The sequence below is a fragment of the Lycorma delicatula genome, chromosome 6, assembly GCF_047948215.1.
Source record: "Lycorma delicatula isolate Av1 chromosome 6, ASM4794821v1, whole genome shotgun sequence".
In the NCBI taxonomy this organism is placed as follows: Eukaryota; Metazoa; Arthropoda; class Insecta; order Hemiptera; family Fulgoridae; genus Lycorma; species Lycorma delicatula.
In genome coordinates this window covers 162,945,389-162,968,466 of record NC_134460.1, presented here as the reverse complement: position 1 = coordinate 162,968,466, position 23,078 = coordinate 162,945,389, and the positions used below count along the sequence as shown (strand labels likewise).

General features: G+C 31.0%; 1 protein-coding gene across 1 annotated transcript in view; it reads right to left on the bottom strand.

Moving 5' to 3' along the window:
- Positions 1-23,078, bottom strand: part of Uba2 (Ubiquitin-like activating enzyme 2) — a 62,630-nt gene that overhangs the window by 13,766 nt on the left and 25,786 nt on the right. Inside the window, exons 4-9 of the mRNA XM_075368963.1 lie at positions 21,894-21,961; positions 17,771-17,989; positions 15,813-15,937; positions 13,101-13,230; positions 8,971-9,188; positions 3,879-4,046 (exon numbers count right to left, since the gene is read on the bottom strand). Coding sequence (XP_075225078.1) covers positions 3,879-4,046; positions 8,971-9,188; positions 13,101-13,230; positions 15,813-15,937; positions 17,771-17,989; positions 21,894-21,961 — 928 coding nt within the window. The remainder of the gene's footprint in view (positions 1-3,878; positions 4,047-8,970; positions 9,189-13,100; positions 13,231-15,812; positions 15,938-17,770; positions 17,990-21,893; positions 21,962-23,078) is intronic.

The window sequence follows — 23,078 nt, the reverse complement described above, 5'->3', positions numbered from 1 at the left end:
AAAAGAAGTATCACAGAATAGTTTGAAAAAATCAGTAAAAAAGTTTTAATCCTATGTACATCAACTTTCTAATATTTTACCAGTAATTGGCGAATTCAATATATTAATGAACTTACTAACACTGAAATATATTTGATATAATGGAAGTCAATGAAAAAAATGTAAATAATTTGTTAGCATACCGTGACTTGAGAGATAACAAGCGAACAATTTATTCAATTAAATAAGCAAGAGGAAGATAAATGCATGAAAAAAGAAAAACGTCTCTGGAATTTGAGAATTTACACAACTGTAATGCCTGAAAGTTATTCCAGTAGACCAAGAAGCGCTACAGTTTCCAAATTAACAAAAGAAGCAAATTTTTAAGTTCATCAAACAAGATTTAGATTACAACTGATATTCGTGTAAGTAATAAAGTTCTGATATATTCTTCCACATTAGTCAATAAACAATAAACCATGAAAAAATATTACAATTAGGTTTTGTATTTTATAACAATAGAAATAATTTATACATGCTACATGTTCATTGAATAAGTTTTAACATTCCACTCTTATTTATTTAGTTACCCAGTAAGTAATGAAGGATAATATGAATTACACTAAAATTATGTACATATATATATATATATATATATATATATATATATATATATACTCTTTCAGATTTATTAACCTCAAACTGATATTTTTTTTATGCAAAATTGAATTTATAGAATATTGTGGAATGCATTACTCATGCAAGTTGAGGAATTGCTATATATAAAATTTCCTTAGACTTTCTTTGGTTTATCAGCTCTCAACAGAGAATTCAGTTCATAATCTTCAGTTCATAATTTGATAAACTGACAATTCCCATGTAGCAATGTAGCCTGCAAAACAAAATAAAAATGGGTTGAAATATAGAGAAATAAAGATTTATCAGTCTGTACCAGAATCTGGCAGTTTTACGAATGGAGAAGACAAAGAACCAAGCAATAATTTAGAAAAAAGTGAAACAAGGATGTATTGTACATAGAAGTAGTAGAGGAATTAGAGAAAAATTTCAGAAGAGTTTTAATTCAATAAATGAAAGTAAAAATAGTTTGCAGATTACCTATTAATTGCTTTTTTAATATAAATAAAAAAATTTATTTAACAAAAATACTAATGGTACAGATTTTACTCTTCAAAGAGAGAAATTCAGAAATTTGACAAAGGAAGACAATGAAGAATTAAATGTAAAATTATAAAGGAGCAAAAAATTATGGACATAGCTTAAAAATGAAAAAAAAAAGGACTATAAAATTAATAGTACAACCAATAACTGTAGAAATAATCTATCACTGCTGCGAATTAGGCTAAAACGTAAATCCTAACCAAAATCAAACATCTAACTGCTGCATCTTCCAACTTGATGGTTTCACAACCTGGGATATCAGACAATCAGGCAGTAGCACCTTTGATAACAGTATGTCAAGTTAATACTGTAATGATAAAGGTCACACAAGATAAATAGATTTAGGTACATCACCATTTTGAATAAAACTAATGTAGTTTTAGATCATATGAGTAGATAATAGGAGCCTGTTGTTAGCAATTGATGTTTAATATCTACAGCAGTGGATAAAAATAATTTCTAACTAAACTCAGCAATCAAACATCTACAATCTCACTTATTTTAATAAATAAAACAAAACAACCTAACACTAATATAAGAGGGTTATTTTTTTTTCAAGGTCCGATTGGTCACAAAATTAAAACCACAGTGAAAATAAAAATTGTTTTATTTTTAATAAGTACTTACATAGTTACGCTATTTCTCTACATAGTCGCCACTCCGATTTAGACATTTGTCGTAGCGTGGTACCAACTTTCCAATACCCTCGTCATAGAACAGAGCCGCCGGTGTTTTCAGCCATGTTTCTACACTGGTCTACAGCTCGATGTCTGTGCCAAAATGTTTTCCTTCTAGCCAGCGTTTCATGTGAGCAAAGGTGAAAATCGGATGGAGCCAAGTCCGGGCTGTATGGTGGGTGATCAAACACATCCCAACGAAAACGCTGCAGGAGCTTCTTTGTTACAGCTGCAGTGTGCGGCCGAGCATTATCACGTAGAAAGACAATGCCTGATGACAACATTCCTCTCTGCTTATTCTGAATCGCACTTCATAGATGTTGAAGATTCACGCAGTATGAGGCTGCTGTGATGGTCGTACCACGTTCCATGAATTCCACTAAGAGAACTCAGCTTCAACTTCATTGTGGTAGCGTTGGAGAAATGTTACGGAGGCATCCATTCTCATTGTTTTGTGATGGTCGGACAGCATCTTGGGAACCCATCTGATACACAGTTTGCGGTTCTGAAGTCTCTGACTCACAATGGTGTAGAGAGCTGACCTTGAAATTTCAGGAAATGGATCACTCAATACAGAAATTGTGAACCGACGATTTTCTCGAATTGCCTCATTCACTCGCTCAATGAGATCATCTATCGGTTGACAGTCGCTTCCTTCCCTGACCGCCTACATCATGAACATCGGTATGTCCTGCTTTAAAGTTCCTGCACTATTTTCGCACTTTGCTGTCACTCATTGAAGTTTCACCGTACACATTACTTATTCGTCGATGAATTTCAGTGCATTACACCCCTCAGCCTGAAGAAATCGAATTACTGCACGCAGTTCACACTTGGTGGGAGATGCTATTGTAGACATGTTTACGTGCTAGCTGCGTGTTCAGAACTAAACGAAGTGACGTGGCGTGATTGAAGGCCATACTAGAGACGCTGCGCAACATATATGCACAAAGGTTCAACCGATTTTTGCGCGGGTTTTTATTTTGCAACCGATCGTACCTTGAAAAAAAATAACCCTCGTAATAATTAACATCAAATCATTCAGGTTACAATATTTTGTAACTAAATAATTTGTTAAATAAAACCCAGAATACAGTTTCCTTAAAAATTTACATTTATTGTAAGTACAGAGAAAAGATTTCCATAACTTATTTATGGTAATTTGTTACTTGAAGAATTAGGCTTGTAAATTGATTTAATATTAGAAGGTAAAAATTACAGGTCAAGAAAAAAGTTGGAATACATGTTACCAATAATTAATGACCTAAGACAATAATATAATTAAATCAACCAATGCATATAATTAAAATTTTGAAAAAAAATTTACATTCATCTTGTCCACATTTGTTCATTTTTTATATCAAACTATATGTTTTCTTATTTAGATTTATTCAACTCATTACTAACTATGATTTGTTAAAGAACCTCCAGTGATTAATTTTCACTTTGTTAAATTAGATGATTAGGTTCAAAACACTTTTTTCTTCTTACCATATGCCTGCAGTGTCATTTGGATAGATGAATTGTTTGTCACAGGTTTCAAGAATATTGAAACAGCTGTTCTAGAATTAAAGTGCTAAAATATATAAGAGTTTCAAAACATTTTATCCCATTTCTATTGTTCAGTAAAAATTTACTTTTGTTATTCGATTCTGATGCTGGGAGAAAGACCTCTAAAGATCCAACTGCAGCAGCAGCCCCTAATGTATGACTGCAGGCCTAAATGAATTGCGACCCTCATATTTAACTATAATTACATTTTTCCAGAAAAATTATCCAAATTTCAGGAAATTTTGAAATAAAACTCATTGAAAGAGATATTATAACAATGCATTTCTGGGGTTCATTCAAATTCTGATTAAGTTTCATAAATTTTAACAAAAAGTATCCTCTTTTGGTAGACCTGTTTCACAAAAATATTTTTCTACAAAAAAGATTTATGCATGATGAATTAACCTCACAAAATATTGAACAAAAAATTTATAATATTCACATGTCATGGATGACATACATCCCACGTTAAATATATAATATATATATTACCGTTAATTTTTTAGAAGCATTTTCCATTTCACCCTCTTCACTTGAAATTATAATAGCACCAGTAGATACCAGTACGACATCAGGAGCTACCATATTTAGACTCTTTTTTAACACCAATTCTACCAACTCTTCAACAGTCATCTTGTTAACATCTATACAGACTGAAACCTAAAAAAGTAAATAAATACAAATATAATCTGCAATTGTGAGACTAATTATAAGTCGTGCTTCACCTAAAACATTCTGCAAAAGCTACACAGAATAAGAAGATTATTAATTTAATAATTCATCCTTCAAACGCAGCTTGACAATTTTCTTAACTTAAGTGAAAATCAATTTTTTGCAATTGATATGGTAAGTTTAGCTTTTCTATTTAATGTGTTTTGGAGGTTTATATTTCACTTAATAATAAATTTTATTAGCACAGGGTTGATATGTTAATGTATTACTTGACTTTTAAGTATATACATGGACTATTTAAGTCATTTCTATATTTTGTATTTATGTAAGCATTATGCATTATCATATATAATAAATTTACCATGGCTGTACCAATCAGATTATAACAAAATACTTATGAACTGTAAATATTTTTCATTTATTTTTCAACTATTTTTTTTAAATAAAGATATTTACATCTGATCTTGTTTTGTTTACACACACACACACACACACACACACACACACACACACACACACACACACACACACACACACACACACACACACAGAGAGAGAGAGAGAGAGAGAGAGAGAGAGAGAGAGAGAGAGAGAGAGAGAGAGAGAGAGAGAGAGAGAGAGAGAGAGAGAGAGAGAGAGAGAGAGAGAGAGAGAGAGAGAGAGAGAGAGAGAGAGAGAGAGAGAGAGAGAGAGAGAGAGAGAGAGAGAGAGAGAGAGAGAGAGAGAGAGAGAGAGAGAGAGAGAGAGAGAGAGAGAGAGAGAGAGAGAGAGAGAGAGAGAGAGAGAGAGAGAGAGAGAGAGAGAGAGAGAGAGAGAGAGAGAGAGAGAGAGAGAGAGAGAGAGAGAGAGAGAGAGAGAGAGAGAGAGAGAGAGAGAGAGAGAGAGAGTGTGTGTGTGTGTATGTGTATGTGTTAGGGAACAATATGCAACCCGGATTATTGCTGTATTCACCATAAAAATGAGTAAAGCATCCATCCATTGCTATTACTGTTTCACATAACAATAAACATTTTAATCGTTGAAACTAATCTCTGTATTATAAATCACAGCAACACCAATTTTTTTCGTCAGTGTAACTTTTTCAATTTCCTTCCTTTTCTTAAGATATATAGTGATGATAGATAAAGATATATTTTTTTGCAGCTTTTTTTTTGCTTCACGACTGATTTTGATTCAATAATCATGATGATGATTTTAATTTCTTTTGCTAGAACAAACTGATACTACAGTTTATATTACAATAATATTAAATAAAAATATATCTGTCTTAAAAATATTTTGTAGTTAACAGAATATAGGAACTGAAATATTCAATAGAACTCCATTGTAATTCTTATAACTGTACTATACTGTTTATCTTCAAGAACAATAAAATGTAAATAAAACAACTGAGTTTAATAAAATATGGAAGCTGTAGGCACAGATAGTCAGAACATAGGGTAAATCAAATTTGAATGGTATTTTTGCTATTCTATGCAGCAAGCAGTTCCAATCTGGATAACAGAGTGGAGGATTAATGTTTGGTGTGTTAAAGAGGGATAACCAGCTTGGTTAGCTTCTCCTCCGCTCTGTTCTGTCATCAGTACAGCTATGAGTGAACAAGAGGTTCTATTGTCTGTTGCACAACATATAATCACAAAGTTTTAAACTAATGAAGGTGTTAAACCCGCAGAAATTTTAACTCATTTGGGGACAATGTCCCAGAACTGAATGTATGCATGGGCCAAACAATTTAAGGGCGGGTGAAAAAGTGTAGAAAATAAGTCATGATCGACACACAAGGTCAAGTCTTACAGCTAACAACATCCGTGCTGTTCAAGAGCTTATCAAAGGTGATTGCCAGTTTACTGTTGAAGAAATCACATCAGAAGTGGGTATCAGCTATGGGAGTGCTCAATCTATTATCACTGATCATCTTGGCTTTAGAAAAATTAGTGCTTGGTGGGTTCCAAGGTTGTTGATCGAAAATCAAAAAACAGGTCAGGTTGGGGATCTGTGAGACTTCTGAATCATTTTTGGCATCAAGGGGACGATTTTTTGAGCCGCATTATTACATGTGATGAGACATGGGTCCATCATTACACTCCAGAGTCAAAAATGGCAAGTAAGGAGTGGTGAAGGAAGGATAAGAGGGCTGCCCAGTGAAGGCCAAAACCCATTGGTCAGTCGGAAAAGTTCTCGCAACAATTTTTTTTGACTCATGGGGAGTTTAACTCATTGATTTTCTCTACAATCGATGAACGATGAATGCGGCTTACTATTGCCAACTGCTACAGTCAACAAAAGCAGTCTACCGAAACCAAAGACAAGGTAGCCCATAAAGGATGTCATTCTTCTCCATGACGTCAGGTTGCACACTGCGATTTTAACAAGGGATAAATTGGAAAAACACACTGCAAAACCATCAACCACCCTCCCTACAGTCCAGATTTGTCCTCCTGTGACTATTTTTTGTTTGCACTCTTAAAGAATTGTTTGGAAGGGAATGATTCAAAAACAATGAAGGTGCTGAGGAGCATGTATGCGATTGGTTTGGTTGACGACTAGTCCTTGAACTTTTTATGAACAAGGAATATTCAAGCTTCCAAATCATTGGCAAAAGTGTGTAGATCATGCAGGAGACTATATAGAGAAATGTTAAAGGTATGAATTGTATATATTATTAATCATTGAATTTATAAAAAAAAATTTACTTTTTAAATTTGATTCACCCACGTACCTAATACTAAACAGTAAAAGTAGTTCCAATATTGTTTAATTCAAGCTTCAGCATTGCCGATAAAATAATACAATCAATAGCTGGTTGTAGTTAAAAAGCAATAATGAGCCAGGCTTAGTTGATTTGTTACACTCCAGTTTAATAGGTAGTTTTAAAAATTCCACACTAGGATACTGATGTGATGAAAAATGTGAACAAACAGAACATCAGCGCACCTCTATTATATTACACTATATTATTAGAAATGAAAATGAGCTGGTTTCTATGAAAACAGATTCATTCATGTGTATACGTGTGTATATATATATATATGTGTGTGTGTGTCCAATAAGTATAAGTAATCTGACACATATTACTACAGTTAAATGCTTACAAAAATTACCCATAAACAACCCACAACAAGTAAGCTCAAGGTGGAAACTTACAGATTTACATAAAGCACACTTTCTGAATCCAGGGATTGATCATTAGTTATTTAAAATACTATCTTACTATCAAAGGGAATGCATTATTATCTTCAACATATATTAAAAATTATGGAACTCATGATTAACTGAAATAAAATTGGTGATAATTAAATCAGTTATCAAGGACAAGTATGCTATCATAGTATGCTATCAAGTATGTATCATTTTAAAATTTTACCTGATCATTTAAGGAGTGTTTCTGTTTCTATTTGTAAATGTAATATTTTTCTAAATATTCATATTATTAATTATTTATTTCTAAACTACTATCTACATTAGTTATTGTGTGCTTATGTATAATGAGGTGGCTGGCAATACTTGAAAAATTCTCTTTTATTTTTGTACACTTTCAAATATTCTGAAAATCTTTACAACCTGTTAGTTTTATCAATTTATTTAACTTCATACTCAATCTTTTGTGAAAATGGAAAAAAATTGAATATTGTGCCGTGATTAAATACTTGCAATTGAAAGGTAATAAATCTATGCAAATTAAAACAGAGTTGGACGCTGTTTACAGGAAATAATCAGACCCATCATCTGCCATTTTTGAGGTAATACCATAATCCCATCGCTGTAGAACTTCTATGTTTTCTGGACGAATAAATGTTATAAATGATTTTCACCGGCCTCTTTTGAAGCTAAATTTAAGGATGTTATACAGAGACAAAACAAATCAACAAATGGTAGTTTGACTTATGGTGCAAGGCTAGGACTATAAGGTAGATGTGTGAAAACTTTCCAATCAATCTCTTAATTTTCGATGGGTTACCAAAAATATGTAGGGTCTAGCATCGTTATGATGGAGAATAACACCTTTCCTATCGATTAATTCTGGTCACTTTATCTCGATTGCTTGGTATATTTCTATCACACAGTAAAGGTTAGTAATCAATTGTTTGATCAAGCGGCAGCAGCTCATAGCAAACAATTCTTTTCTAGTCTATTACACACAGCATGGCTTTTCTTAGAATCACTGCTGGCTTTGCCACTATTTGTGGAGCTTCACCTTGCTTTGAGCATAATCTTTTCTGTTTTGATTATTTTTCATCGCGCGTAATGAACTGTTTTAAGAATGGTTTGTTTTCATTCCATTTTAGTAGCGATTTGAAGATGGAAATTTGATCCGCTAAACTTTTCATAGTTAAATCATGTGACATCCAAACATAGTTTCTTTATTCAGTCTCCCTCAAAACATTGAAAACAGTTTTTTGGTCAATGTTTAGTCGATTACTGATATCACAGGTGCTAATGCAGCACTCTTGCTCAATTTTTTCTATGATTTCATAGACTTTTTCAGTCATCTGCCAACTACAGTGAGTTGCATCATTGATGAAAACTTTGTGCCACACATACTGATAGCGCACTGTATCTGTAAACATAAGTATTTTTCAACAGACTGGATTGAAAATTTTCAAGAAGCAATAGATTTTAAATAAATACATTATATATAACCCATCTAAAAATACTCAGTGATGTCACTTTTCGAAAGCACACAAGTGTTGCCAGTTTTGATTAATATTACCAGAGCTATGCGATCCTAATGCCATTTACCAGGATAATAACAATGTTTATCTCAACCCCAATACAAATGTAACAGAGTTAAAAAATTCATATTATACAACAGGGTTACATTTATTAATTATTAACAAATGAAATTACAAGTAAATAATTAATCAGAACCTAACAATAGTAAAAAAGAATATTAGAATTTTGAATTACATACCTCAGGTTTTGATGAGCAAACATAACATTTGCTGTTTGGTGGATTAAGGAACTTTTCTGGCACAATTTGCTGATTCCGATGGTTAGGTTTACCACGCACATATACACACTGACAAGATTCCAATTTATTACGTAAAACATTTAAAGCAAATAATACAACTAGGCCAGCCACAATTGCATTTGTTGTGGCAATAGCTGGAATTATATTTCCTGCCATCGCTGAAATAAAAAAGAACATGTTAAAAATACTGTTTGGCTATCAACTAACAAAACCAATTGGGCAAAACAAGCAGTTATTTATTACTAAAATGCATGTTACAAAGGTTTTTTAAATTTAATTTTTAAATCTTCAAACTGACAAAAAACAATAAAAGGTAAACTAAAAAAAAAAATAATTACAATATGTAAATATAGCAGAGTAAATTTAGCTTTTCAAAATTTTGAACTTAATTGTGGTTGTCTGATTTTCTTACACCTGCCAAGTCTACAATCTATTTTGAAATATACTTAGTTTAACATTTTTTTACATTCTATAAAAGTGAATATTCTTTTAATAAGTAAATATTATTAAAAATGCTAGAATATAATTCGAGCATTAATTATTATTTGAAAATTTGTTATCAAAACTGATACCGATAAAGCGGACAAATTTAATAAATAATTAAAGCAGCTGTAACCTACTGACGTATTGAGTTCAGATTCATTAACCGAAATTAAAATAAGGAATAAATTTTTTGATAACTTCTTTGAAGCAAATAAGATAATACAACACAACAACCGACCTAATGTAAACAGCAATAAAAATGTTATTAAATAAATACAACCCAAACAATGGATTGCACTTTACACAACGGCAGATTATAAATATAAAATTAACTGATGTCAAACGATCAAGGGAGTCACAAATATAGAAGCTTTGATAGAATTGCTACAGTGTCCTATTTGTCACATGAATAGTGACTCAAGGGCTTTATGATGAATTGCAAATATTGACTATGTATTGTTGCACAGACATCAGCGTAAGGATAAGCTCATGAACAAGCTATGTTATTAAGGTCTATCTTACATTTTTCGGTTAAATTATTATGCAGTAATTATGAATGTGTGGGTGTATTTAACACTTTTTTAATTACAATGAATATTCCATTTCTGTAATAACAAAGATACTAACACAGATTTGGAAATAGACAAACCACAATCTGGCCGTTTAAAATCCAATAAAAACAGTCATGTTATTCAAAATTAAAGTGAAAAGGTGGTTTACAACGAGCAATGCTTCTTTAAAAATTTAAAAAAACTCATGGTAATCAATACAACCTGGCAATCTTTTAATTATCCAAACCACAATCAGAAAAATTTTACGAAGTTAATACATTAATACGTTTCGCAGTTTCAATAATTCACTGATCCCACAAATTTACAAATAACACAATTTATCATTTTAATTCGCTTACAAAAAGACAACAAAACAGTAAATCACTAAAAAAATTATCTGACTGCCATAGATATCACAAGAAGAATTTTTATGAAGTGTCTTGGAACCATCGAGAAAATCTGGTTTGAAATAAAAATATGTATTTAATTTATCGGCAAATAGAATTTATGAGTATTTTAAATAGAAGTTTATCTTTTAAGAAAATCTACAATAAAATATTTCTTCATGAAAGAAAAGACATCGCACTTGTCTCAATATTATTTAAGAAAACTGTAAGCATTTAAAACTGAAATCAGACAGTTCTTCAGTTTGGATGTAAGCAGGATGTAGGTTACCTCAGAATTCAGTGAAATTAAATATACTGGTTCCCGTTTGTGAATGGAAGGCAACCTAGAGAGAAAATAATAGCACATGAAAGTTTTAAAAAGCAAAAGTATTTTAGAAAGAACAAAAATGGGCATTTATATGCAATGTATAAGTCAGCAGACTTAGGTTTTGAAATGAATGATTTCCTTTTAAAATATTCGGTAAAAATAAATTTCTAAATTTACTGGAAGAGTTATCAACTACTTTCATGGTGGACACTAATTACCATTCAGCTAAAATTAAATTAATAAGCCACTTAGAAAATTTTTTGAAAAAAGCATAAAATAAATCAGATGGACTTGAACGGTATTTTGTGTTTAGTAAATGAGATAAACATTAAATTGATAATAAAACTTAAAAGAAGAAGAGTGATTTGTTTACTGCCATAACACAGCCAGTATGATCTCATTTAATTGATCTGATCTCATACAGAAAGAGAAGTTGCTCCACAAAAATAACATTTTTAAAATCAAAGATGTGCTTTAATAGTAGCTACAGATCCTGTAATTATACACAACTGGCATAACAGATGCACTTATGAAGTGCACTCTGAAGTGTTAACAGAAGATTTTAATAAAGAAGTGGTAAGAAACCACGTGTTAAAAACATTTTGTGATTAATCTAGAAGATATTGCTTATTAAACAAATAATACTGATGTCGATAGTGAGGGTCATGTAATCATTATAAATTTTGACTAAAATAGGCTCATAGGGCTTAATTAAATTGGTTACCTTGTTTGTATTATATACTTTTTATTTTATAAATTTTGTATTACGTTGACGGATGATTTTAAAAATACAAGGTTAAATGGATTTATTCAGAGAACACTGATTGTGGATAATCACAGCGTAATTAGATAAGAATAAACTATTTTTTAATGATTGAATTCTTATCGTACATTCCTGCTAAAATAAAATTTATCATGATATGACATCATGCTCACAATGGGAACAAACTTTTCCCACAGAAAGCGTTATGTTAGTGTGTGTACATGCATTCACATAGACCGAGTAATGCTCAGGAATGGTGGTGGGGTTAGACTGGCAGACAGTCGGAAAGATGCAGTTTATGTTCAGATTCATCGATGTGAGCTTGAGTGCAGCGACTTTGTTCGGAAAACTGTTTAGGGAGGTTTGCAATTTATCTTTTATTCTGGATACAGGTATGAGAAACTATTAAGACCTCTCCGCAAAAATACTTCAATGGATCCATTACAAACGTACTAATCCATCAACTATTTAATAAATAACTATAAAAATGATACTTGTAATGATAAATTATATTCAAAATTATAACTAGAATTAATTTCGGATTGGCCAATTCTGTATTAGTATAAGTATTAATAAGATGATTTGTGAAATTCTGATATGCAAATATCAAAGTTCAAGTAAATAAGTAATAAGGGTTCTATGAGTTTCAAGTAGAGCTGAGTCAAACATCCACTAAACAAGTTTGTTTTACACATTCTTTTTATGTATTTATTATTTATTTATTTTTTGTATATAAATAATTTGTTTCATAATGAATAAATAATGTATAACTATTCATTGCTGTTAGTAACATTTTTTGATGTGTTGAGTTACTGTAACTGGTTTTATGTTATCTCAGGATATAAACTTCTCCAGCAGCATAGTCTTAGTACATTGTTTCGCAAATACCAACAATAGTAAATTCATTTTTTTTTTTAATTCTTTAAAAATTTTTATTTTTGTAAAAAAATTAAATTTGGTGTAGTATAGAAGCTTACAAAATGGCGCCCGAACAGGGACCTTTTTTGGTTGGAAGCTTATAATATAAAATGGCACCTGAACAGGGACCTTTTTTGGTTAGAAGCTTACAATCAGCAGAAAATATGCAAAACTGTAAGTAAACAACAAATAAGAAATACAACAAAATAGTTCTAAATTAAACAGTTCATTTTATTGATTTTGACCAAGTGTAAATATATATGGAGGAAACATGTAGAATAAGAATAGGAATGGAGTTGTGCATGTTAAAAGAAAAAAAAATTTAACATTTCAAAATACCAAAAAGGCTTGCAAAAAACCCTTTCCTAATCTCCGTGGTGGAGTGCTAACATCCCAACCTTTCATCTGGAGGTCCTGGGTTTAAATCCCAGTCAGAGATGGCAATTTTTATATACTACAGATTTCAATTCTCATCGGGCAAAATGACCAAAGCAGTTGATGCCTGAAATATAAAAAAAAAAAAAAATTCTATTCCCATATATTATTTAAATATGCAATTTTTAAGAGATGAAAAAAGGAAAAGAACTAAAATACAATTCAATCAGTCCATGTAAATCAAAAAAAGAAGAGATTCCACTTACATTTTATTTCAAATCTACTCTTTTGTGGTATTTTGAATATATGCGCTCTTATATTGGCACAAGCAGCAACAAAATCCATCGCATCTTGGTCATCTTTATCCCACACTAAATGATCATCAACAGACAATTTCTGAAACAATATTAACAGTGCTTTTTAATAATAATGACTGATTATGAAAAGAAATTTATTTTTAAAATTATTAACTAAAAGTTTACTGTTACTAACAAATCAGAATATTTAAACGTGCTTTAAATTACTGATCATTGTATCAAATAAAATTCTTCATTTTCATGCATTTAATTTTTAGCTACATTAAACAAAGTACAATGGAAACATTTAATATGTAAAGAAAACATGAAATATTGTTCAGGTCTGATACTGCATCTGTTGGTAAATACTAGTTCTGTTATTTTATGCTTATAATTTATAAATATACACAAATGTTTTATCTGAGAAATACTGATTAACACAAAAATGTTTTGTTATTTGCAAAAACACGTATGCAACAGTCTTACTGCAAAAAGTGTGCTTTTTCTTAACTGCAAATATAAATTTCCTATCTATTTAAAGTCAGTCACAATTATCTCTTACTTTATCAAACTAATCTATGCATATACAGTACACGTGCCTATATAATATATTAATATTTACACTAATTTCTTTGGTTTTTCTCTTAAGTTTATTACTTTTGCAGGAATCTGTTTCATCAAAATATATATTTATGAAATTTAATTATAAAATATAATCTAAAATAGTATAATTACAAAGTATAAAAAATAAAATTTTATATCTGTGACTGAAATGATTGGTAACATACAACTCACCTCTCAGCACATTCAAATAATAAAGTAGAGATACAAGAAAAAAGACAACTTGCAAAGAAAAAAATGCCAAGCAGTTTAGTGCAAAAATTCTATTTTACATTCCTGGTCATAGTTCTATTGCTGCTACAGTAGCAAAGCTATAAAGTATACAGATCAGCCAAAACTTTGTGTATAAATATTTATATACATAAATTTTCATAAAATAAATGTACTACTTTTTTTCTATATCAATTAATTGGTCTGGACTGAGTCTAGATAAATTTTTTGAAAAGTTTCAAAATTATTTTATATAAATGGGGGATTAATGGCATTAAATTTTAGATGAATTTTTAAAAAAGAGTAACTTACAAAATTAAAAAAGGACTGTTATTAAAAATATAATATGAGCGAGAAGCAAGAAGGTCAAATTGGACCCAACATTTTTTATTGAAAATTTTCATTTTTGTTTTAAATTATACTTCAAGTAATACAGTACATTGTTATATTAAAAACATCATTTACAGAGATCAAATTGAATGCAAATTTTTTTTTACTAAACACTGATTTTTTTTTTTTTTTGAAATTGTTAATATTGCAAGATTAAGCCATTAATATTTAAAAATACATATTAAAAATAAAAATCTGCCAAGGGTGAAAGTAGGAAAGTTTTCCAATCATCTTCTGACTTTTTAAAAGAAAGATTTGCCGATAGTATGCCTTCTTTCTTTTTCTGTTTAGCTTCCGGAACTACTGCAAGTATCACTTTAGAGGATGAATGAGAATGATATGTATGAATGTGATAGTATTACCTACTAAACTATTAATTAACTACGTTTGTCTAACCTCATGTTTTTTTTTTTTATTACAACCTACATTTAAATTAATTTACAATACTAAAGTAATTAGTAATCCTATAAATTTGCACAGAAAATGTTAAAGGACTTAATGAAAACTGAGTATATAATTCTTTATTTTTAGTTTAAATGGTTCTTGAACACGTACTGTTATTTTACTGATGAAGATAACTGTAAAAAAATGATGAAGGAGTAAAAAAATGTGAATATTTTCACTGTAATGTTTACGATTCATAAGAAGATTCATTTGTACAATAAAATTATTGTACAAATATGTTTTATATTATATTCCTTATTACAATCTCTTTTTTAATACTTTTGAATTCTTTTCGATCAAAAGGTTAAAAAAAGGAGAATTCAGACAGTTTACAAAATTGAAAAGGGGCATAAGAGTGCATGGTTATACAAGAGACTGTAGAAAAATTACGATGGTTACACCGCCAACTGACCAAGGGAATGGCAATAATCAAAACTTTTCCATTAAGTAGACAGCATAAACTAATCCCATTTGAAAATTTAATTAAAATTCTCAACACATCCAAATCATAAAACACTCAACGTTTGGTTTTTATCTTGCTTTTCTTTTAATAAATGCATTATTTTCCTACTTAGCAATATTAAGAATATTTTTCTGATTAATTTTAAAGAAACATAGAAAAAACAGGATGATTTACACATATCAGTGATTTAGAATATTCTCATGACACAGCTTATACCATAAATTTATTGTAATTTTAAAAACATAGTTCTAATTTTGACTAGATAAAAAAGATTAGATTCTTTTGCCTTTATGTAAACAAATAACATCAAAACTACATAAACTGAAATTATATTATTGAAAATTAAATAAAAGTTTTGGTAGGGTTAGTTTTATTTAATTTATATCATGTATTTCCTTTTATACACTTATTTTGCCATTTTTCTAATAATTAGTATTTAGGCAACTTTACCGGCATGAATACTTTTTTTCAAATAGATAAGGAGTATATTTGAAAAAAAATTAAGTAATTATTTACTCATTCAATATAATATGAAATATAGTTTAACTGAATACCTTTAATTGGTTGCTGAGATTCTTGCAACTTGTAGTAAAAACATCAACACATTCACATAAAGACCATGTACGTTGGTCTTTTAATCCAGATTCCTCAGGCGTGTTACTCTTACTGCTGCCAGCATCTTAAAAAAAAATCTAAACTATTATATAAAAACATTGAATTTGTCTGATTTGAGTAACTAAAGTAATAAAATGAAAAATCTTTTCAACATTTCAAACACATTACATGGGAAACACATCCCTTCCGCTACAATCTAATTTGTTTTCTTTTGATATAGTTTCATGATATCATTATAAAAATTATTAAATATCTCTTTCAAAATAATGGAATATATTCTTACATAACTAATTAGCACTACCTAACTCAGTGAAATCACTGTCACCTCTGTTGTTAATAATAGCCCTGTCTTTAAAATATCTGGAAATTTCTTAAGTATGCAACTGTATAATACATAGGTTGCCCTAAAACAACTATAGTAGAGCTCATATTCCCATACAGTGCGACAAGGCAAATTGGCACCACTGTGACATGTAGTTCAATTTATTGTGTAACCAAAACAATATGCTAGATGTTTTCGTTCACTTGTCTATACTCAGTAGTAGTATGAAGTACATGTGTTGATTTTACACTTCAGATTCTCTTTGTGGTGAGAGTATAGATATAAAAATTAGGCCGCATTTTGCAATTTGATATTGTGTTTGATGTCATGTATTGGCCCGAGATGTATGAAACAAAAGGACAACTATGAAGAAGAATGTTTAAAAGAGAGGACAATATTTCATTGGCATAAAGCACTTGTTGAAGGTTGTGAGTCAACTGTGCTAATCTTGCATGGCAGCTGGCTGTTAATGACAATTGCTGAGGTAAATGTTAACACCACGTTAACCATGGTGATTATTCAAGACAATAGTGATGATCATTTGACAGCTTGAATTGATTCAACATTCCAAAAATGTATAGCTGTTGTATTCTGACCATCCACTTGAACATGCGATACGTCTGCTCAATGTGTACATGCTGATGATACAAAGAATGATTGAATGTAAATTTGCAACCAGTGAGGCTGGTGATGCTTGATGACAATCCAGATTTCTTCTGAGGTTAACACATGCAATGAAGTGTAAAAAGCGTGGACAGCGATAGCAAATTTACTTGTTGGTAAATCTGTACGGTTAAATATATGTACCTTTTCCAAATGTGTACAGCACCGAGAATTCTCTTTTTGTATTTAGCACTACCTTTGACAGTAAAGTTATTGGTAGCTCTATTATTAATAATAGCTTCCATCCTAAAAATATCAGGAAACCACTTAAATAAGCAACTGAATAACATAAAGGCCAAAGGCCAGTTGTTTTCCCAAAACAACTGTCAGTAGCACATGAATTTCTGAACAGTACAATGAGGACAATGAACAGACAATGTCATACTTATTTTTTTTTTTAACAAAATTAATAACATTCAACCAAGTAAAGATCTTGATTTTGAAATGTATCACAGCATGCAAGAATGTGGTAGAGACATCTATATTTAATGTGAGCTTATGTGAATGGAAAAAATTCTAGCAGTAAATAACTGAATAGGCAAGCTCTCTTGATTGATACCAATCAAAACATGTATCTTACTGAATTCATGCTGCGTAGACACAATGAAATCACCAAATCTATTTTTAAAGGAAACTCTTAATAGAATATATAATTAATTTTAACTTGTAATAATTTACATCAAAGTGGAAATATGATGGCAGAGACAGCAAAAGAGGAAAGCACATTGCCAACCAGCATGTATAATAAAGTACCTTTAGATACGTTACAAATATTTAACAGAGCTCCACTATCCAACATTTGGTACAAGAATCATGAAGTTTTATTTATAAAAGATAGGTATAAATTAATTTCAAGCACACTTAATAATAACGTATTCTTAATAATTTAAATGAAATCAAAATGCGATTTACCGGCATCAGCTATTTTAGACCAATCAAGAGGTGTCGGTTTTTGTCTTTGTTTCCAAAGGTCGTGCATAGACAACAGATATTTAATATCATCATAAAACAGCTTTGTAAACAGCTTCTGAGGATCGTAATTGGATGAATGAGCCCATGTTCTAGTAGAAACTCTATCAACATTGCCTGACTGATTTGCTTCTGTTTCCATAGCAGTATCACCTGCTCCGCCTGATTAAAAAACAATTCAATATAAGCAAACTAAATAATAATAAAAAAATTAGTACTAAATGAAACGATAAATAAGTATTACTTTTAATATAAATTTGGTAGATGGCTCATTCTCTGATTTAAAAACATGTTTCCATTTCTATAGATTTAAATTTCAATGGAACAGAAAAAGAGAAATTCTGTTCAACACTTTCTAATTAATATCAGTGCTTTTTATTTGATAATATAATCCAAATGAATGAACTCTCCAGAGGAATAAAAATTTAATATACACTTATCTTAATGATAAATTTTTATTTTAATAATAAAAGTATAAAAATTTCAGGTGTTTCATAAAAAAATATAAAATATTTAATATAACTTAAGTCAAGAATAATAAATTAATGTTAATTCAAACACAGCTTCTCTGAACACAGATTTCTCAAGCAGTACCACAAAATACATAACTCAAAATGACAAATAAAGAAAACAATTTAAAAATACTTTATTTAGTTAAAAATAATGTTGGATTAGAAAAACAGTAGATATGTTTGAAAAGTAAGTACTGTTAGGCTGTATGAAAACATTTATTTTCATCCTATCATTCATATCACAAAACTATTTTATTACATAGCTTCCTTCACTACAACAATATTTATCAATAAGGGTATCAATTTTTGTTTTCTTTTGTACGAGAAAAAGCTGCCTGTAATAGCCAATTTTATTTTCTCTTTGTGAAAGTGTTTAAGGCAAGTAAAAAGAAACCATTCCAAATGTAGAAATAAATGAAGTTAAAACTGGAATAATCATCTACTTCTGAAGCGAGTGACAAAATGAATCGTTGAGCAAAAGCAGTAGTGTTTAGCCACAAGCACTTTTTACCTCCAAATTGATTAATAGAGAAGCAATTGTTGAAATTTCAGCCAAAGACAAAGCAAGGGATCCCTCTATTTACAAAGTTTTGGGTCTACAACATGCACAAAATCATCGCTGATTAGAGTTCATATGAGAGCACATGTGTGTGTATGCTGCTATCCATATCAGAGGGCGTATGTATATTCTCATTTCTTTACTTCAATTGCTGGACCAATTTCCTTGTCATTTCATCACTTATGATTGTTTGATTTAAAAAAAAAAGAGAACTGACTGCATTCAACAGTCGACAGGGTGATTGACTTCATTAAGGGAGACCATTCTGGCCTTCATATAAGTTCTTATAAGAGAAGCTTAAGAAGAATAAAGATAATCCTATACAGCACTTGTACATATAAAGAAAATATTTTATAACACAGAAAATGTTATAATTGTTAAGAGAATTCAAACTTCAATATAGGTAAAGAAGAATTATTGATAATCTGCATTAGAATCAGGTAGTTATAGGAGTAAACATGAAAAGGCTCTGATTCAGGAAGGAGTGAGACAAGCCACTCTACCTGTTTCTGTTGTTTTTTCAACTTTCATAAAAAAGCAATACAGGAATTGAAGGATAAATTTAAAAATGAAGTTGACTATTAACAGGGGAAAAATTATGATAACATTTGCAAATGACAATTATCTATCGGTATAAACCCATGACGCGTGAGAAATAGTGAATGAAATGAATTTATTACTATAAAGGAATTAGTTCTAGGGAACATATGTCAAAATTGGGGAATTCTGTTTGGCTAGTAAATTTGCAGAGCACAAGGGGCCTAGTCACCCATTTGGCACCTCCGTAATTGGAAGATATTCCTAGGTGGCAGATAAGGGAATGCTCACCAGATATGGTGGGTAGTGGGGAAATAAAATACCTGGGGAGGACCAAAACTAGCATTGATGCCTTGCGGAATGAAGAGGGAACTTCAAAGCCTAGGGGAATAGACCCCAAAGAAAAGGGGCGAGTTTGGAGGACATGATGGCAGCCCCATCACATACTACAGGTGCGGCTAGCTAATAACAAACTTGTTTTGAAACCTTTACCAAAACCACCACTATTCAAGGAGATCATGCCTTGATTGGCAATGGAGCTCGGCATTTGATTACATAGGCTTTCCTTAGCAGGGATGAAGTTGGTAAAAAAATGACGCTTGGATGGCCGATGCAAAATCCAACTGAGTTCTTACTAAAAACCAAGAGAGAGAAAAGAATGGCATGCTGGAACATTGGACATTGTATGCACCGGGGATGATGGTATGTAGGATAGTCTTGCTTGGAGTGAATGAAACAAGACTGGAGTGGCTGTGGAAGGATCAGATTATCTTCTGGTAAACTATAGTGTACTCTGGAAGAACTGATGAGAATGCAGAGCATATGTATACAGTTGCTTTCATGACAGAGAGGGTGGGAGCTATAGTGATAAATTGGAAACTAGTGTATGAAAGAATTGTTAAGTGAAGTTAAAATCAAAATTTAAAAATGTCTCTATACATTAATGTGTATACCCCTACAAGTGAAAGTGAGGCAGAAGCAAAGAATTTTATAAACAGCTACAGATGATAGTTGATAATATTGTGCCCAGGAATATTTTGATTGTAATGGGCAATTTTAACTGGGCATCAGGAATGACTGTAATGAAAGTATTATGGATACGCATGGAATTGGGGAGGTGACTGAAGATTGAGGGATGTTTGCAGAGTTTTATAGACTGCAGATTATTTAGTGGTGTTTATCAAGCTCACAAAAAGTGGTTACTTTTAATTCTTTTATGTATGTCTTCAAAAAATAGCAAACAAAATGCACTATTTAAATAAGCTGCCAAAACACTATCTTGAACAATATGGCGTCGCACTGGCTTCAATGACGTCACATGTCAGTATATAAACATCAAAAGTCACAAGTTGAGTTAGCATTCTGCTGTGTGTTATTTTTTACTGTGATTTACCTAAGAAAATGAGTTACAAAGGCGTGTAGTGCCAGTGTGCACAAATACGTCAATAATGATACCGAAAGAACTTTCTGTATATGTTCCAAAAAATCCAAAATGCACAAAAAGTAGTTGCAACTTGCTCACAGAAATCCCGATAATATAGTGTATAATTCAACTGTTTTCTTCTGTGAAGACCACTTTGATGTAAGTAAACATTATTATCATCATCACCATCACCACCACCATCATTATTATTATTATTAATGAGTATTTCATAGTAAAGATATAATATTAACTATTAAAATCACAAAAATCACAAAAAAAATTAACCATTATAAACATGAAATTGCCGCGTAACTTAAAATAACCTGCGATATTTTACATCATAACAACCCCATATTTAAGCTATAGATACATATTATTTCACTTTACAGGTTCATGGTAGGTTACTAAGTAAGGTGGCAAGGTTTTCACATTGCTAAGTAACATTGCTGTTTTCACATTTCTAAGCTCAGCAGCATAAAAATTGTAGTTATTTTTAAAGAAAACTCCAACCATAAGGCATCAACTTTAGGCAGGTTTCTGCTATCTGCTTTCATGAAGTTTCTCTCCATAATCGGATAGAATACAAAAATGTAATATAGAAATCGTAAAATATCACAATATCACTTGTTATTATAATAATAGTTCTAAAATCGCAAAACACCAAAGAACGGCAATCAATGACAGACATATTTACAGACGTGTGATATCATAGATTCAGCAATATTCCTTTAGTTAATCTGATGATAGAAGAATCTGTATAAAATAAAAATTGTACATGAAGGTGAAAATTAAAATAAACCGGATTGAATACCTAAGATGTAATAATCAATAAATCAAGCAGATTAGCATAGAATGGAAAGGAATGAAGAATAGCATCAAAACGTTCAAACGACTAATGATTGTAAAAACCCCAAAACTAGAATGCTACTTTAACATTAAAGATTGAAGAATATAAAAATTCCTCACATGTCCAGAAAGTATAACTTAAAAACCATTCATAATAAATATATGAAAATTAAATATTTATAGACAAACCTGTGGCCTCTGGATCAGCTGTATCTGGTGACACTTCCTGATCTGAATCTTCTTCACCGAACAATTGACTACATAAAAGAAAAAATAAAGCATTATTATTTTATAAAATATAACTGAAAGTTAAAAACTATAGGGTCATCGGAAAGTTCTTGGTCTTACTCAGAAATGATGCAAGTGACTATGATATTGTCAAGTATGATCCTTTAGACGGTATGCTAAAAGTTTCACATACATGTGTTCAGTTGCTAGTTTATGGTGACCAAGCAAAGCAAACAAGTTTTGACATTTCCTGAAAAATGAATAAAAATTGATGTTCTAGCTGTTATGAAGTATTAAAATAATAATAGTGATCATCACAAAAGTCCACACTGCATTTTAAATGATCGCTGCCTCAAGGTATGAAAGCATGCTGACACTGCAAACATCTCAACAAACCACGTTCAATACATTTTACATGATGTTTTGGATATAAAAAAGCTTTTCACTTAATGGATGCCATATCTGTTAACAGTCAATCATCAAAAGCAAACGCTTCTCAAGGATGTTTGAATTTATTTAAATGCAATTCAGGTGGATTTCTCAGAGGTTTTATAGTAGTAAATGAAACATACATTCACCATTACAAGTCAGAGACCAAACAGCAGTCCAATCAGTGGTTGGAAAGAGATGAAAGTGCACCAAACAAAATTACATGGTTTCACCTGGTAGAAAAATCATGGCTATGGTTTTTGGGATTCTCATTGTACGGTGCTCATAGATTGAGGTTATTCAGATTACTCAGACTTAAAATGTCCATATCTGGTCAATAGTAAAGTGCTTTTACACTACAGTAATGGGGGGGGGGGGTTTGCTGCAAAACTCCCATGACATGTGTTCAAAGTGCTTCCACATGTGCTGTTATTCACCAAATTTGGCTCTCAGTGATTCTCTTTTTTTCTCATACAAAACCTGAAGAAACGTCTGTTTTCTTGGGCCCACAATCAGTGCCTGGACACAGTATTACTACAAAAAAACAATTTAAATTAACAACATAAAACTTAAAGAACTAATATAAAACAAATAAAATTAACAATTAAAATGCGCAATATCACAATGAAAATTTTCTTCATACAGTAAAGCATAGATGCATATGCAGTATAGGATAGGCACTTTGCCTATGCTGTATGCTAAGAGATGAAATAAAAC